The 15,735-nt window shown below is 49.2% G+C and overlaps 4 protein-coding genes across 4 annotated transcripts; 2 read left to right on the top strand and 2 right to left on the bottom strand.

Moving 5' to 3' along the window:
* Window positions 1–3,723: 3,723 nt before the first annotated feature.
* FPSE_07870 (uncharacterized protein) lies at window positions 3,724–5,676 on the top strand (the record flags this gene model as incomplete). Its single annotated transcript, XM_009260988.1, has 2 exons — window positions 3,724–4,944; window positions 4,996–5,676. The coding sequence occupies 2 exons, from the start codon at window positions 3,724–3,726 to the stop codon at window positions 5,674–5,676; spliced, it is 1,902 nt and encodes a 633-aa protein (XP_009259263.1).
* Window positions 5,677–5,969: 293 nt separating this feature from the next.
* Window positions 5,970–6,798, bottom strand: FPSE_07869 (uncharacterized protein; the record flags this gene model as incomplete). Its single annotated transcript, XM_009260987.1, has 3 exons — window positions 5,970–6,120; window positions 6,177–6,685; window positions 6,769–6,798. 3 exons carry the CDS (start codon window positions 6,796–6,798, stop codon window positions 5,970–5,972), a joined length of 690 nt encoding a protein of 229 aa, XP_009259262.1.
* A 912-nt stretch (window positions 6,799–7,710) lies between these two features.
* FPSE_07868 (uncharacterized protein) lies at window positions 7,711–9,327 on the top strand (the record flags this gene model as incomplete). Its single annotated transcript, XM_009260986.1, has 2 exons — window positions 7,711–7,752; window positions 7,813–9,327. The coding sequence occupies 2 exons, from the start codon at window positions 7,711–7,713 to the stop codon at window positions 9,325–9,327; spliced, it is 1,557 nt and encodes a 518-aa protein (XP_009259261.1).
* Window positions 9,328–10,517: 1,190 nt separating this feature from the next.
* Window positions 10,518–13,416, bottom strand: FPSE_07867 (uncharacterized protein; the record flags this gene model as incomplete). The annotated part of the gene is made up of 2 exons (XM_009260985.1): window positions 10,518–12,738; window positions 13,223–13,416. The coding sequence occupies 2 exons, from the start codon at window positions 13,414–13,416 to the stop codon at window positions 10,518–10,520; spliced, it is 2,415 nt and encodes an 804-aa protein (XP_009259260.1).
* Between the last annotated feature and the right edge of the window lie 2,319 nt (window positions 13,417–15,735).

The following is a 15,735-nucleotide window of genomic DNA, read 5'->3' as shown; positions in this document are numbered from 1 at the left end:
TGTTATCCAAGCGTCAAGCGGAAACTCGGTCCTATAAGAGTTTTGCTAGCAACTTCCTACTCTCCGTTGCTGCCCACGCCTCCGGCTGGCATTTGCTGGCCCCCTTGAAGCATCAAGATACCCCTGGCAAAGGGGGAACCTATAATAGGACATGTCTAAATTTGCCAAGGAGCTTGTCAAGATTGTCTCTGAGCATGTGTTGCTTGTTTTTGCAAAGGCTATAATAAGCGATCATAGTCTCCCAAGATCTCACCCATATCAGTAAATGGAAATCTCGGAGCAAGAGGTAGAAGTTGACGATCTTGGCTCCGTTTCCTCCGTTTATCGACCCCGCTTACGGGCAGTGCAGTCGTCCGCGGATGACCGTAGTCATAATTACCACCATAGATATCGATAGCGTGATGTGTATCTTGAAAGGCCATTCCGACAAGTCCGTGAGTTGGAGAATGTGGTTTTCAATCGTCGTCGTCATCACGCTATCCTCATTCTATGTATGTGCAATTCTCCTAGTCACTTAATAAGCCTGAGGAAGGGCGGAGTTTGGTCGTATTTTTACCGCGTTGGTTAGTAACCGTTGACGGTCGGCCGTTAATACCAACTACGGCTTTGTGGTAGCTCAACGGTGGGCAGGGCGGTACATAGCAGCTGTGAGCGGTGACTGTGCAAATCTCCTAGCGAGTATCAGGGGACGGAGGTTGCGCAACGAAAACTGACATTAACCTCAGAGCCAAGCACCAAGGGACCCGTTGCAGTTAACGCTCAGGGACAATGTTTCGAGACGGGGTCCTCCACTCTTTTGTTCTCTCCAACCTTGCGTGATGATCCTTCTGGGTTTCAGTCGCTTGGCGGCATCAAGATCCGGCATCGTCCCGTCTGTTGTCGACATGCTATAACTTGAGTGAGATCTGAGACTATGAGTACTTAAGTGCTCTTGTTCAAGGTTGTTGGCCCTTGTTGGCCGCTTTGGACTAAGACCTGGCGAGAACAACGGAGAAGTAGGTTGATATGTAATTAGAATGCCAATGTCACTCCACATTTCGTGATGCTTAATTACATGGTAGGTCTGCATACAACGCAACAACAAGCTTCCTTTCAGATCTTCGCGTAACTGCCTCATTCAGAGAAACGACGCGACCCGGAAAAGTACAGTCTGTGTACCTCTTCGTAACACCTCCTCTTCATCAAAGCGTCCGTGATTTCATACTGGTTTTAACTTTTATGTTGAGTGTCATGCTCATGATTTCGTTGTCTACAACAAATACCAACTCGCTCTCCTTTGCTTATACGAGGATTTTGATAGTGCCTTCCTCTCTTGGACGCCAAATGCAATGCTTCTAATAGTAATTCTTCTCAGAGTTCCGTAGATCCCGTCAACACTGTTGTATGTGCAGGGATTGGCTACTACGTAGTAAGTAACTTCTGTGACGTCGGGTTCGCGGAGTTTAATTACGAGCGAGGGAAGCGCCATATCCTTTTTCTCCCGCGATTATTAGAAACCAAAAGTCTCGTGCCTCGGCCGGTCGCTGTCTGATTATACCGTAATCCGTCAACGGAGCTTACAAACATGCGATATGCAAACTAGAGCGGGGACTTTCACTTTTGTTCTCATTTTCATTCTCATTGACCCGTTCTCGTTCGACCCGGAGCGGCGAGGCCGTGGTATCTACGGATACCTGGTCACTACTCTGAAGGCGACGGGTTATGGTCCACTTGGTATTAGATTGTAGAAAGGCACTAGTATTGACGTTTCATGATTCAGCCTGACTCGATGCTGAATTGATCAAGTCCGTTGATGCTATTTCCGCGTGTGCTACAACAGAGTTTTCGGGAACACGAAGACAAGCATTCTGTGCTTCTGCAGCGTTACATTCGAGACTCTTTGTGATATGCACATAGCAGCTGTACGTACATACAAACTTAACAGGCTTTCTGCATGTATTCTCCTCTCATGGAACACGGGTACATACAAGTAACAAGTAAAGAAAGATCCATACATCGCCCTCCCTTCCATATCCTGAATCTTTATGCATACTCAGGTACAGTACATAGTGATTCAGTACCGCTCGGGAACTCTAGTGCCCTTTGCTTCCTGTTTCGTCAACTCCATAAGACCCTTGTTAGGGGTCTCCTCTCTTGAGCCTACGTACCTTTTGCAGGTCCAAATTTCCAGTCCATGACGAGACTGTCAGGGGTTAGGTAAGTAGTCAGAAATCACGACAACCAGATCGTCAAGCTCAATAACCTATGTACTCTGAATCATCCATGGCACAATGGAGCATGAAACATGCCAGAAGTGATGGGCATGCAGAATGATTTATTCTGAGTTTACTCCGCTAGGCTTGCAACGTTCAAGCACTGGGATAGCTGAGTCGTCGTAAACACTGACTTAATCGACATTAAGCATTTTCCATGTTCTTTTTTTTTCGTACATGCTTCCAGGGATCCCAGGCTAAAGAGATCCATGGGCCCGTTACATCCATCGTTAGGTACAGGTACTGACCGAGCCATGGAACCCTCTATAATAAAAAAGATGGAAGCGCTAAGTTACGCTTTGTCAGCCCCAAATTGGTCAGCCCAATTAGGCTCTAGCAGATGAATCAGTGTCGTATTTTCGATGCCATTGGAAAAGCGTCCTTAGAAAATAATAAAGAGAAAAAAATCAGTAGCATTATCAAGCCAACTAACGTTGATTGATAATGAACCAAACAGCCATGTTAGGTCTGCGGCCCACATGCAATACAAGCCAAGGTTGGAATGACAATAGACGCACGTAAGCTTCTTCAGGGATCAGAGACAGATCGCATACCAAATACAAGGATTCAAACCCAAATTTGGCGATGTACGAGCCTTTACCCATACGGAGACTGCGCCATGATTTGTGCAGCAGTTCAGGAACAAGATGCTGGAATGAACCGACGATCCTCCCTCTTAATCATTGTCTTCTCGGCAGATTTGGCAGTAAAACACACAACCCCCTTTTTCGTAACCACGAAACGCGCATGCGTCAACGATAGATTAATTACCTACTACCTTAGTAGGCTACAGTGAGGCTTCACTGGGCTGGTCCCCCATGAACGCCGCGTATCTTGGGCACGAACCTCTGAGCTAAAAACAACAACATTAAATACGTTTGTATCGTGATAAAGACCTGGTCAATGCTGTCGGCTATAAGACCAAGACCAACCAAGACGGGGATTCTTCTGGAAATTCTTGTTTCGAGAAAAGGGGCCATGAACCAAGACTACTCATTCCATTCTTTAGCCGCCTGCGCCACAGCCAGGGATGATTGAGTCGCTGTAGCGTGAGAGTGAGTGCCTGTCAATAGAGAGCAAGCGGCGTTAGTTGCTCAAATATCTTTGGATAACTATGACCCTGACCAAAATGCAAAACATATATAGACAGTACTGCTAATGTTTGTATTCACGTGGATATCGACCAACATGGAAGAGACTGAAGTCTGTTATTCAGTGCTAAACAAAGAAATTGACAGCCACTTTAGCCACACATGATCACGTCTGCTGCCTACTACAGTTTGTTCCTCACCCTACACTGCCAAAACGCGTCTCAATCCAAACCAATTAACGCGGTTGACATGGCAGCTCCTTTGTGACTGACTGCTTCACAAACTCTACTCTTGCAGATAATTTTATCAGATCAAAGACTCGTAACATTTATCTGATTATTGGCTGCTAGATTTCCTCCATCATCGAGGAAGGGTTCAATATGTCACAGAATAGCAAAAATGGCAATATTATGAGCTTCTTCAAGCCCAAGACGAAATCGCCAACACCAAAAGCCATCAAATCCTCAACACCAGATCCGCCATCAAATCCAACGTTGCCTTCATTTCCGCTGGAACAAAAGGCGGCTACCCCTGTGAAGAAGACCTTATCGCCAACCCCGAAACGTGTGATTCAAGCCTCAGACGATGAAGATGACTTCGGAGCGTCGTCCGACGACTCACTTGAGGACATATCTACCATGATTGGGCGAGGCCGACCAGCAAAGGCGACTCAGTCTCCTGCCCGCAACCTATTTGCCACGCCAAAAGCAAAAAGAACAGCTGTCGAGTTTCGCACCTCTCCTTTGGCCATAATATCCAAGCACAAGTACGACCTTAAAGCGCTAGCTAAGGATGCTCGCCAGGACAACGCTATTACGGCAAGCTCGATGAGAGCGAAAGCTTTCTCAGATCTCGACGACCAGGCAGATGTACAAATGACGACAGATGAGGCGTCACTGGATGCCATGGAGGGTATTGTCAAGAACAACACTGGCCAAGATGCACAGAAAGTCATGCGAGCAGTAAAAAGATCAGAAACTGGCCAGTCGGAACTGCGGTATTGCTTCTTCTCTCAAGACTACACCCTGCCTCCCCCCAATCCTGCCCCCAAGAAGTTCAACAAGGGTCACTGGAGGCTGTTAACTAAGGGCGATCAGAAAACTCGCGAGCAGCATCTCACATCCGGTGTGCCACTCACCCTTCTTCACCTGCAAGGAGGGTTACCAGAAGAGCTTTTCGACTGGATTTTGAACGACATATGTACACAAAAATCATCTCTTGTCAGGCAAGAATATTGCAACCTGCTCAGTAATTGCACAGATCTAATCGAGCCTTGTATCACGCCACAGCGACTGGAAGAGCTGCTGTATCGTTTTGGTGCCTCCTCTGAGCTTGGGCAACGGGACTCAGAGTTGGATGTATCAAAACCTGGCGTTGAGCCTTATGAAGGACGCGACTGGTCACCTTTGAGCTCCTTCTTATCATTTCTGGCAGCCATACCACCGTACATGTCCGAAGACTCTGTTGTCTACGCATCACAGGCGCTGCTGCGCATGTCGATGGACAGGTTTTTGATCTACGATATCAATCTTCTGACTACCTACGAGATCACCATTAGCATTCTTTTGGAAGCCATTCCTCAGCCTCGCTGGGACACATTCGTAAGTCACGCTCTGAAACCGCATGGGAAACAGTTACTGACATTTGATTAGTGCTTCGAAACCTGTACACTATTACACACCTTGATCAAGGCACAGTGCATCAGGACGAATGCTCTGGCATGTCTGCCCCTCAGTAAGGCGAGGGCCCATGAACTGAGAAGACGTCTCGCTATTGTATTTCTGTTTGATGATCCGGCTTTGGGCGGCTGCCATCCCGATGATACAGTAACTATACGTGGAATCATCAAGAGACTAGACCGCAATGACTTTTTCGTCGGGCCCAAAACAGACTTTGCCGAACTGCAAGCCAATATTCTACTCCTCAACATCGCAGTAGATGATGGTTCGTTCGCGCCATCTGATGATCCAGAACACGAGAAACAATTCAACAAAGATATTGACGAGCTCGCAGTAAGGCTGCGAGAGATCTGGCGAAAGATTAACGACTCAGGGATGAAGCTTGCTCGCACGGAAGCAAAGAGTGTGATAGAATGGGTGGAGCAACGACTTGCACACTCTGTTCGCACTCGTCGGAAGGCTAAGAAGAGCATTTTTGACCTTCCAGGCCAAAAACAGGATCCTTTTCTTCCGGAACAACAGAACTACATGAAGAACTTCCTGCGAAAAGCCTCAGAGACTACCTCAGTGCAGGCGCCAAAGCAGCTAACATCAGACACAGAAGGCTTGAAAGAAACTCGTAACCCAGAGACTATCGTTGTCAAGTTCAAGTGAGGGCAAAGGGATCAACAGGACCAGACGTCCAGAGGCCAATCATGCAATTCACTAGATGTAGTTTAATGATAAACAAGTCTTTGAAATGTAATCAATTCTACCACGGGCCAAGTTCCAAATCAGTCAAAACAGGTTAAACACGCGATACACGGCCTCTAAACTACAAAGCACAGACTGATCAACAATACGGGTCGCAGGTAGTTCAAGAGCCTCTTCAGCCATGCACCCATCGAAGCTGGCTGATGTATGGACAGGCAGAGGCGCCCATACAGATATCTAGCGGTCGAGGAAGTTTAGTCGTTGAACTTGCGGTTGGGGTTCTTGCCGAATAGAGCCTCTCGCACCGCAGGCGCAGCAGATTCCTCCAGCAGCTTCAATCTGGCCTCGAAGGTGTTGTCGATGTCAATCTTTCCGCTTCCGCTAATGATAAACACACCACCGGCGCTACATCCTTGTTAGCTATTATTCGTACTAATTGATTTGAGAAGCGCATCACATACATTCCCTCGGGAAGAGGATCATCCTCTTGAATCTTTGCTGTGATGTCCTTTCCAAGCTCCTTCTTGAAGTCCTTGGAGGCCTCCTCAATGGCCTTCTTGACAACGTCGTAGTCCTTCTTGCGCGCACGAACCTGAAGCTCAGGCTCGTTGAGAGCAAAGAAACCCTCTAGCAAGAGGCCCTTGAGAGCCTTTTGGTACTTGGCCTTATCCTTGGCACCCTCGGCGAGCTTCTTCTGAGCCTCCTCGAAGATGTTATCGAGCATCTCCTGGCGGGAACCGAGAACCTTGAGTCGCGTCTTGTTGGAAACAGTAGAGCGGGTGATCTGTTGGGACATGGTGGCCTGCTTGAACTTCTTCTCGTACTGGCTGTCGATGGCGTCTGTCTCCTGGCGGACAAGCTTGGACTTCTCGATCTCGAACTCCTCATTGGCCTTTATCTCGATCTCGCGGGCTTTCTCCATGGCTTCCTGCTTAATGAACGCCGTCATCTTGCTGAGCTCATTGTTGACCTGTTTCAGGGCATCGCGCGTTAGAAGACGGGACTGATGAGATGGACGACGGATTGCGTCGTTTGAGCATGGGTCATGCGTACCTGCTGGTCGGATAGAGCGTGTTGCGACATGGTGGGCGGGTTTATTCAGATTATAGTAGGTTTGTTTATTCGAAGTACGAAGGATTTCAGACCTTTTCAGGGTCGAGGATACGGTGATGAAAGGCTAGTGATGGCCTCTTTGGTGGTGAGGTCGAGGATGGACTATGATGGAGTTGGTAGCTGTGATGTGACGCCAGCCGCCTAAGACCCAGCCTACCAGCTCCGTCCTAGCTGCATCTTACTGTGCTCCAGCAGGGAACTGGAGCTTTGGGGGAGGTTTAGCCACAATTTCTCCCCACTGTTTAGAGTATGCATCACCCAGCAAGGCTCAATCAACGTCACTGACATCGACAGACATTGGAATTAGTTTAGTAGTTTAAACAGAGGTAGATGAAGTTGATTTCTGTTGGTAATAAATTCAGTACCGTTATCACAACGAAATGATATAACATTGAGGACTCACCTTCCGCTCTGATTTATATTGTGCCTGCATGAACATGCATTATGTAACTGCACTGCCACTGTGGCTAAACAGCTAGTCTCGTGTCGGCGCTACATGCCTCTCTACTCACGTCAGGTGTCCCACGCACGACTCGACCTTGTCCGCCTCCGACTTTCTTAACTATTGATTAGTTTGAAACCAGAACAAATCACATCGACATAAACATCTCTTTCTCTCCAAGCATCGCTTGGTTCTTCTTCTACAGGTTGCCGCCACAAAGCGGTACATAGACCTGGCCAACGACAACCTCGACAGCCTGCCGTGCTACCACCATTGGCGCTTTGACTACTCGTTCCTCTTGACCGTATCGAAACGATTATAACATCTACGGTTTCTGTCACACGAAGCGACCACTATATCGGGGGCATTGCCTATGCGACGTCTCAACAATCCGCTTCAACTCTCCCTTGCCAGATGACCCTGAGCCTGGCAAAGGCGCAATGGGGTTGCTTGGCGGCATCTCTTCTGGAGGAACCATAGCTGTACGTCGTCGCGCACATCATTTCCGCAATGAATAATGGTGCTAATTCGATCTACTGTAGCTTGGAATTATCGTTGGACTATTGTCAACAAGTGTCCAAAGTCTAGGTCTTACCTTACAACGAAAGTCGCATATACTCGAAGATGAAAAGGGCCCTCACGATGTTCGACGACCACCTTACCGAAGGAGGAGATGGCAGATTGGCATGGGAATGTTCATCGTTGCGAACCTTTTAGGAAGTAGTATTCAGATTTCGACGCTTCCACTACCCGTTCTTTCGACTTTGCAGGCTGCTGGCCTTGTCTTCAACTCGATATGCGCATCATTAATCTTAAGCGAACCTTTCACAAAATGGTCTTTCTCCGGCACCCTTCTTGTCACAACAGGCGCTGTCTTGATCGCGATCTTTGGGGCCATACCTTCTCCGGCGCACGACTTGAAGGAGCTGCTGGCGCTCATGGCGAGAAGGCCATACATCATTTGGATGATCCTTCAAGCGCTTTTCGTTCTCACGCTGGCAATTTCCATTGATCTCATAAACAGCATGTCGAGCCTATCTCACGATGCCCGATTCCGACTAGCCCGAGGCATTACATACGGTGTTATTAGCGGAGATCTCTCTGCTCATGCTCTTCTGTTCGCCAAGTCCTCCGTGGAGCTTGTCATCAAGACCGTTGCAGGACGTAACCAGTTCGTGCACTGGGAATCTTGGGCAATCGTAATGGCGCTTGTCACTTTGGCGCTCTGCCAGCTCTATTACTTACATCGGGGTCTGAAGCTGGTTTCAACATCCGTTCTTTATCCTTTGGTTTTCTGTGTTTACAATATCATTGCCATTTTAGATGGCTTGATATACTTTAACCAGACAAGCTTAATATCACCTCTCAGGGCATGCCTTATCGCTTTGGGAACAGTTATTTTGCTTTCGGGCGTGTTGGCGTTGTCATGGCGATTAAGCGACGAGCAACACACTCCTGGCGTTGGCCAATCATCTCTTGCGCCTGGCCTTGGACTTGTGGAAGATACTGAAGAGGAGGAATCTCTTCTCGGCTCAGATAATGCCGTTGCCGAAGAAGATTCGATTCCGCACACATATCAAACGTTCCCGCCCACGGCTGAAACACCATTGGTTCCTTCTCACAAGAGAACCCCACGGTGGGCTGAGCGAGCAGAGATCTGGGGCGAGTTAGAGGATAGGGATGAGCCTACCACCCCGGGTAGCAGGCGGCGGTCTAGCACACTCCCCCGTCATACAGAGTCATCGCCCTTGTTGCCGACAAAGAGATCCCTCCCAAGTGGCCCGGGCGGAGAAGAGTCGGGTCCCAGTACCGAATCGACCCCTCGAAGACTGACCCGAAGACGGCGGAAGAGCACAGGTTTCCCTGGCCTCGTTGCTCGTAAGCATCGGAGAAATAGAAGCTCCACGGAGACAGGCACGCTCAACAACATTCTCTCGCTCAGCTGGTTTAGAAACACAAGTCGACAACCGTCGCAAGCTAGCACCAGCGACGGCTTCCCTTGGGGCACAACATCACAACCGGGGGGTTCTGAAGCAAGAGGCGATGCAGCTGTATGAGCACGGAATATTTGCCCAACTAGCATTTCGGAGTTGTAATAGGGGACGGGAGGCGTTTTCTTGCGTAGAGTTTCTTTACGTCTGCTCTTGGTTATTATTCGTGGCAACAGGATCCATGGGTTGCAAACAGTCTTCTGTAATGTTCATATTATATACGTTTCTGGTCTTCGATGAATGCTATTGATGACAACAATGTTAATGTACTGTACAAACCCCCCAAATTATCATGCTCTATGCGTTCCTCGACACTGTTTAGAATTATAATTTGCCCTGGAGTAGTGGGCAATGGTCTTGGTAAGTCATGCTGAGCCGTGCTTTGTGAGCAACACCATTATTCAAGGGCAAGTGTTTTAGGATCTTGTGTTTTGTCCATGCATAGAAATTTTTTATTATCCCTGTACTCTAGTCCTCGTAAACCTGGCCTGTGAACCCGTCTAGCGAATATTAGGTGGCCAAGTACTTGCAGTCGTATACATGAGTGAGAAAAACAGTACTACATTAACTCCAAAATACCTCCTTCCTGTACTCCAAAACCGCCAACTCCGCTCCCCTTTTCTTTCTTGTTTTAGCTATGAAGCCATGCATGGAGGTGGACGCGAACTCCAAAAACTCGAACTGAACAGTGCCACAAGGTACAAAGTGAGAATTTCTGGGATGAAACCCTCATATCCATGGCATGCTGCTTTTATGTTTCCGCGTTGCAGTGCCCCAAAATCCTCCTCAGTAAAATACATAATGAAATAAACATGCATAAACCTGTGTAGTGACAAGTTTGCTGTATTGCCCAGTTGAACGAATTCGCAAATGGTAACATGATTAGGTTGATCCATGAGGGGGTGTTTCCGAATAGATGAGACCGAAGACCGAATCGCAATTAGAACACGATAAAGCCCTCTAAATGCAGGCTTAGTCTATCAAACTCCTCCAGTTGAATGTCCAGGTCCCAGACCAGGTACAGTGCACCCGTTGGCGTGGTGGAGATATGCTGCTAGTGATACGATATTACATGACAGAAAACTGTAACTGGCAACTCTTGTGTGTTCCGTCGGCTTCTTGGTATCGCAAAGGGCAATTGCTAGGTGCTCGCTTGTGCTTCGAATGTGTGCGCTATTAGGGTGAAATTAGATTAGTGACCGGGAACAGAACAGTATATACGTCGGCTTTTTATATCAAAACGAGCTCGTTGAGTCCTAAACACGGCTCGTGCTAGCTCGGCTGCGTTCGTCCTCCTCTTCCATGACATCGCTCAGCCGGGTAGGGTGGTGATGGCGAGGGACTGTTTCCCAACCAGGAGTGCCATACCCTTGACCGGTATAATCTTGAGACTCCGATTGCGTGCCAGTCGTCCACTGGCCACCATTGCCACCACTCCCCTCTCCAGTAGAAGTCGAAGGGGAATCATGCTTACCACTTGGTGGCACGGTGGTGGCAGGTGTTGCATACTCTTCTGCTTCACCATCAGAACCAGAGTAAGTGGAAGGTGGTGCAGCGAAGGGAATCTTATTTCCTTGGGCATCTAACAGGAAGTTGCCATTTGCATCAATCACGTACTCACCTTCGCTGTAACCACTCTCAGACATTGGTGCTTGAAGTCCTTGTTGGCGGTATTGATTGCCAGAACCTGTCGCAGGAGGCTGGTGCTGGGGAGACGAAGTTGTCTCAGGTGGGTAGCCAGATCCATATTCAGTTTGGTATGCCCCTTGAGCTCGGCTGCTGTGATGTCTGGGTCCGCCCTGAGTCATTGGGACAACTTGGACGCCTCCGACAATGGTAGGTTGCCCTGACTGGAGAGACAATGTCCTGTCACGCTCCTCCTGTTCACGTCGTCCCAGCTCCTCCCATGCTCGACGTGCCTCTTCTTTGGATATAGATAGCTCCTTGCGCATCTCAGCAAGCTGCTTCTGCGCCTTGGAAGTTCCACGCTCGTTTTCGACAGCATCTCGGATAGCATTAGCTCGACCTTGGCGTTCCTGGTCCAAGGCAGCTTCCAGCATAGCGTTGACTTCTTGTGCGCGCTCTAATTCCCCACGTGTTTCGAAGAACCAACGTTGGAACTTTCGTTCAGAGCTTGCACGAAGACGCTGGAGCTCAACGACAGCATGGAAAAGGTTGGCTCCAGCAGCTGACAGATCTGTGACCTGACGGGCCAATTGTTGGTTCAGAGGATCTCGATTCATCTCATCCTTGTTTTGCTCGAGCTTACGGATCCAATAACTAGTAAGACCCTCCCAATGGGCAGATAACGTCTCCCATCGCTCAAAAGCATGAGGAAAGGAGTTGCGTGGTTTTGAGCCACCGGTGCCAGCTTGGTTGCCACCCTCCGTGGCTTGAGCAGTAAAGTTAGGTTGTGTTCCTGGTGCTGGGCCAGTAAAAGTTTGAGGGGGTGGTTGGTTGGTGGTACCAGATCGACTGGCTCGACCTTGTGGTGTTTGTCCAGTGGTATTTGCTCGAGGACGAGTTGATGTATTATCAGGTGCGGTTTGCGCCTGTCGCTGGGGGTTCATGGATTGACGCGCTTCCGTGTCGATACCCTGCCCACCAGCAATGCCAGAAGCAGATCTACGTTGTTCTTCTGCTCTCCGAGCTTGCTCTAAAATGCGCGCCTCTTGCTCGGCTCTCTCGCGCTGTTGCGCCTCAGCCTCTGCGCGTTGTCGTGCTTCACGAGCTGCGCGCTCCTGCATTATCATCCTCGGACCTCTAATCCCGGAGGGCGAGCCCGATTGACCAGGAGCTGAGCCTGGACGGAACGGAGGGGCTGCAGGCTTGCCGTTGGAGGATGGAGGTATACCTCCAGAAGCCATAAGGTCAGCCATACTTGCAGATTCCTCTTCGAGATCTGGGGTGAAAGGATTGGGGTTGCGCAGCGCCTCCTCGAGTGCAAAGAGGATGGCGCTGTGGGTATGCTTGGAGATCCTAAGTACAGGGTGCGGCTCTGGATAGTGTGCAGGTACAGAGAGAGCTCGTCTCGGGGGGGACGGGGGGCGCTCGGAAGAGACCTCGTCAGGGTCCTCGGTTAAGTCTTGTGAAAGCCGTCGGCGGGGTCGCGGGGCTTGAGTCTGCGTTGAGCGAACGGGGACAAGACCCAATACAGTAGGGTGACTTTCCGGTAAATCGTCAACGGGCGCGAGGGCTGTCCTGGGTTCAAACCCAAGGGAGGCAGCTCGGCGGTGGGATTTACGAGGCTCGGGAGCTGGACTCGGAGGTGCGTCAAACTTGGGGGTTCGACGAAGACTTCGGGGCGTAGAGAGTCGCTCAATAGGATCCTGGGTCTGATTGAACAGTGGCCTTGAGCTGGAGCTAGGAACTCTTGAGTGCTGGCGTTGCTGGTGCTGGGCAGGGGTCGTGGGCGCGTTAAGGTCGTGACGGTCGTAAGAAGCAGAGGACGAGCGTATTCTAGTCACTTCTGCGGCGCTGAAGGGGCGAGGAATTAGGTTATGAAAGTTCGACAAGTTGATGGATCACCAGCGGGCGCTGGTGGTGTGTTGCGTTGCGGTGGAGGGCCGTAGTGGTGGAGTGGGGGAAGCTCTTGATGCGTTGTACAAAGTCGGGCTCTTTTTTTGAGTTGCCAACCGGTGAGCAGATGGCAGTAGAGTAGCCCAACTCAAACTGAGAATGATTGCGATATGGTCTCGGGAAGGACAACCAAGTCTCAGTCTGATCTGAGTCTGAGTCCACTCGAAACAGGGCCGAGAGTATAATTGCCCGACTGGAATGTTGAGGCAAGCGAAGTTAAGGTGAGAAGAATCAGGTCGGGTGGTGAGTATCAGTGCGGGCCTAAGAAGATGGGCATCGGCTGGTGATGTCAAAAAAAAGCTGGTGGCAGGGAACCCAAAGCTGGGCCAAAGCTGGAAATTTGGGGGGTTGGTGCTGGGAGCTGCTGTGGCCGGCCGCCTACCGGCCAAGGCCAGAAAAGTCCTTAAAGAAACGGGCCACTAATGAGGGAGAAACTTGAGACTGCAAACACAATGCACGCGCACGCGATGCGTAAAATTTGAGGATACTCGGTGGTCGAAATTTGGTTGAAGTAACCAATTGCTTCGTGTCGCTGATTTTGTAAAGGCGACGCGACTTGAATGCGCGCAGTCGCATATGTTGTAGATATGACCCAGGCGCAAAAGCCACGGCACGTCTAGTTTGTTCACCTGTCTGCGCGTGTTTGGCCGTGGTTACTTATCGATTGCCCTCGCTGGAAACCTCTGAAGAATATGTGTTTTGAAATCTTTTTTTTGTTTCTTTCGCCCAGCGAATCTGATTCCGGCTCGGTATTCGCAATCGGCGTGCGACAGCCCATAGGTTTATGTCGAGACCGTCATGCGCAACTTGGTGTCCGCAAGTGCTAAGTAAATCGAGCGGCTGGGAAAGACGAAGGAAGCAAGGGCAGCACAATGCACTGCCGACATGCCCTCTTACAAGCCAATGGCGTCTCGCTGAAGTTTTGGTTATCCGCGCACACGCTGAGATAACATTGTTCAGAGTGTGATAATGAAATAATGAATGGAAGAAGTTTGAATCCCTACTAAGTTGGAAGGGAAGGGAAAAGAAGAAAGAGCGCACTGACGTAGCGGACTAAAAGAAGGAAGCTGCGCCAGCTGGACCGCTCCTCCCTCGATCAGACTTGCACCGCCGTGCCTCGATTAGTCTGCGACTTAATTAAGTGCGCCAGGTTTTTAACTTGGTCATGAAAGGGTTTGCTCTGGTGCATATTAACAAGAAGTAACTAATGCAGCTAATACTGCCAGCTTGTTTAAGGTACAACTGTACCAGGATCGATGGTCGTTATTACGTTGGCAAGGCATCATACTGCAAAATACTGCCTGCAGCAATAGCTTTTGCAAATCTGGCATCTGGATTGTGGAAGCAATCGTAGCCGAATGTCTTTGTACTCCATCAATTCACATCGTCCATCTTGTATGCATACGGGTTATAGAGTGTTCGGATCTTGGTGTTGGGTTGAAAACTGACGGTTGCATTTCCATGTAGATAGATGTGCGCAAGGTATTAGACAACACTCCGTACGACATGAAAAGAGAGTATGCCCAATTAACCATTCAGAAACCTTTACCGAGACCTCGAAATCATCCCATAAACTAGGTTTTGCCAGGCATTGTCTCGGGACTGACGTTTGACCCGTTGATCGTTCCTTTCACTGACTCTAAATGTCAAACCGGTAACATTCAGAGCATCAGTGTCTCACCTCGACTCGTCTGATCTCGGCTCGTTCCACTTGCCCAATATGCACATGTTATGCTTCGTTGCCTTATGATCACCGTGACAGTTGTCGCATGACAAAGAGCGGATAATAATATGGGTAGACCGGGGGGCTTGGATCTCTCTTACAGAGTCGTCACAGGTTCTTGGAAAACTCGACGAGGGTGGGCGGCTGTACCCTCAAAGCCCAACAAGACTTGAGTATACCTCCGAGAGATGGGATCTTAATTACACCCGCTCTCAAACTACTTACTTTCTATATCCTAAGCTTCCTGCTACCTCCTGAAAGGTTCAGTGCTGAAGCGGACTCCGATGCATATGCGCAAGGACCCAACGCTGCGCTGGGTTGAGCCTTGGGCAATCTACGCAAGGCGGATGGTATCATTGGCCTTGAGCTTGCCGACAATGCTTTCGCCAAACTAGTGGCCATTGGGTCCCATAAAGCCTAACCCCGTAAGCCCATCTCATTTTCATGTTCCCTCCGTTGTCATTTACCGGATATCGGATCTTGATCCCGCCCAATCCCCTGGTTTTCGCCCAACTCTGTCTTCTGTACGGATACCTTTGCAACTTGGTACCTTGAGAGATCGCTTCGTTTCTCCACTAGGCTGCACCGAGCAGCTGGTTGACTTGGGCGAATTAGGAAACGGAAATGGGGCCGGGTGTAACAATGCGTCATAGCGTTAAGCGGAACAACGGTTGTCTGCCACGTTTCCTACAGCTGCATACCGTATTCTGTTTCGAGCCTTACCGCCGGTTTTAGGTTTGAGAACAACGTCAGTGGAAGAACCTAAGCTGGATAAAACTTGGGAATATAGCTATGTGATCTGGGAGTCAACGAACTGTCGATTGCTTGAACGAGGTAACAGTGATATAGTCGCCTCGAGAAACATCTTTATCGATCGAATTGGTCTAACCCATATAGAGCCTGAAGGAACGGGAACCACGGCACGCCCCGTAATCAGGGTCCTCAGCTTCCAATCAGAGTTTTGTTCATTGGTGTAGGAGTCGAAATTGAAGCTGAAGCTGGGTTTTGGCTAAAGAGCTTCGATCTGAAAATGATGTCGTATGATCCGCATACAGCAAGCCAGTGCCAACGAGGTTTAACATCGGCTACCGGGTAGCAGAAAAGTTAACCTCCTAAGTCTTAGGTTACAAAAATAAATAGCCTAAAGAGTATAGTCTAAGTAGCATAAGCTG

Source organism: Fusarium pseudograminearum, chromosome 2 (assembly GCF_000303195.2).
Source record: "Fusarium pseudograminearum CS3096 chromosome 2, whole genome shotgun sequence".
Taxonomy (NCBI): domain Eukaryota; kingdom Fungi; phylum Ascomycota; class Sordariomycetes; order Hypocreales; family Nectriaceae; genus Fusarium; species Fusarium pseudograminearum.
The sequence above is the reverse complement of the archived record's forward strand: the minus strand, read 5'-3'. Positions and strand labels throughout refer to the sequence as shown.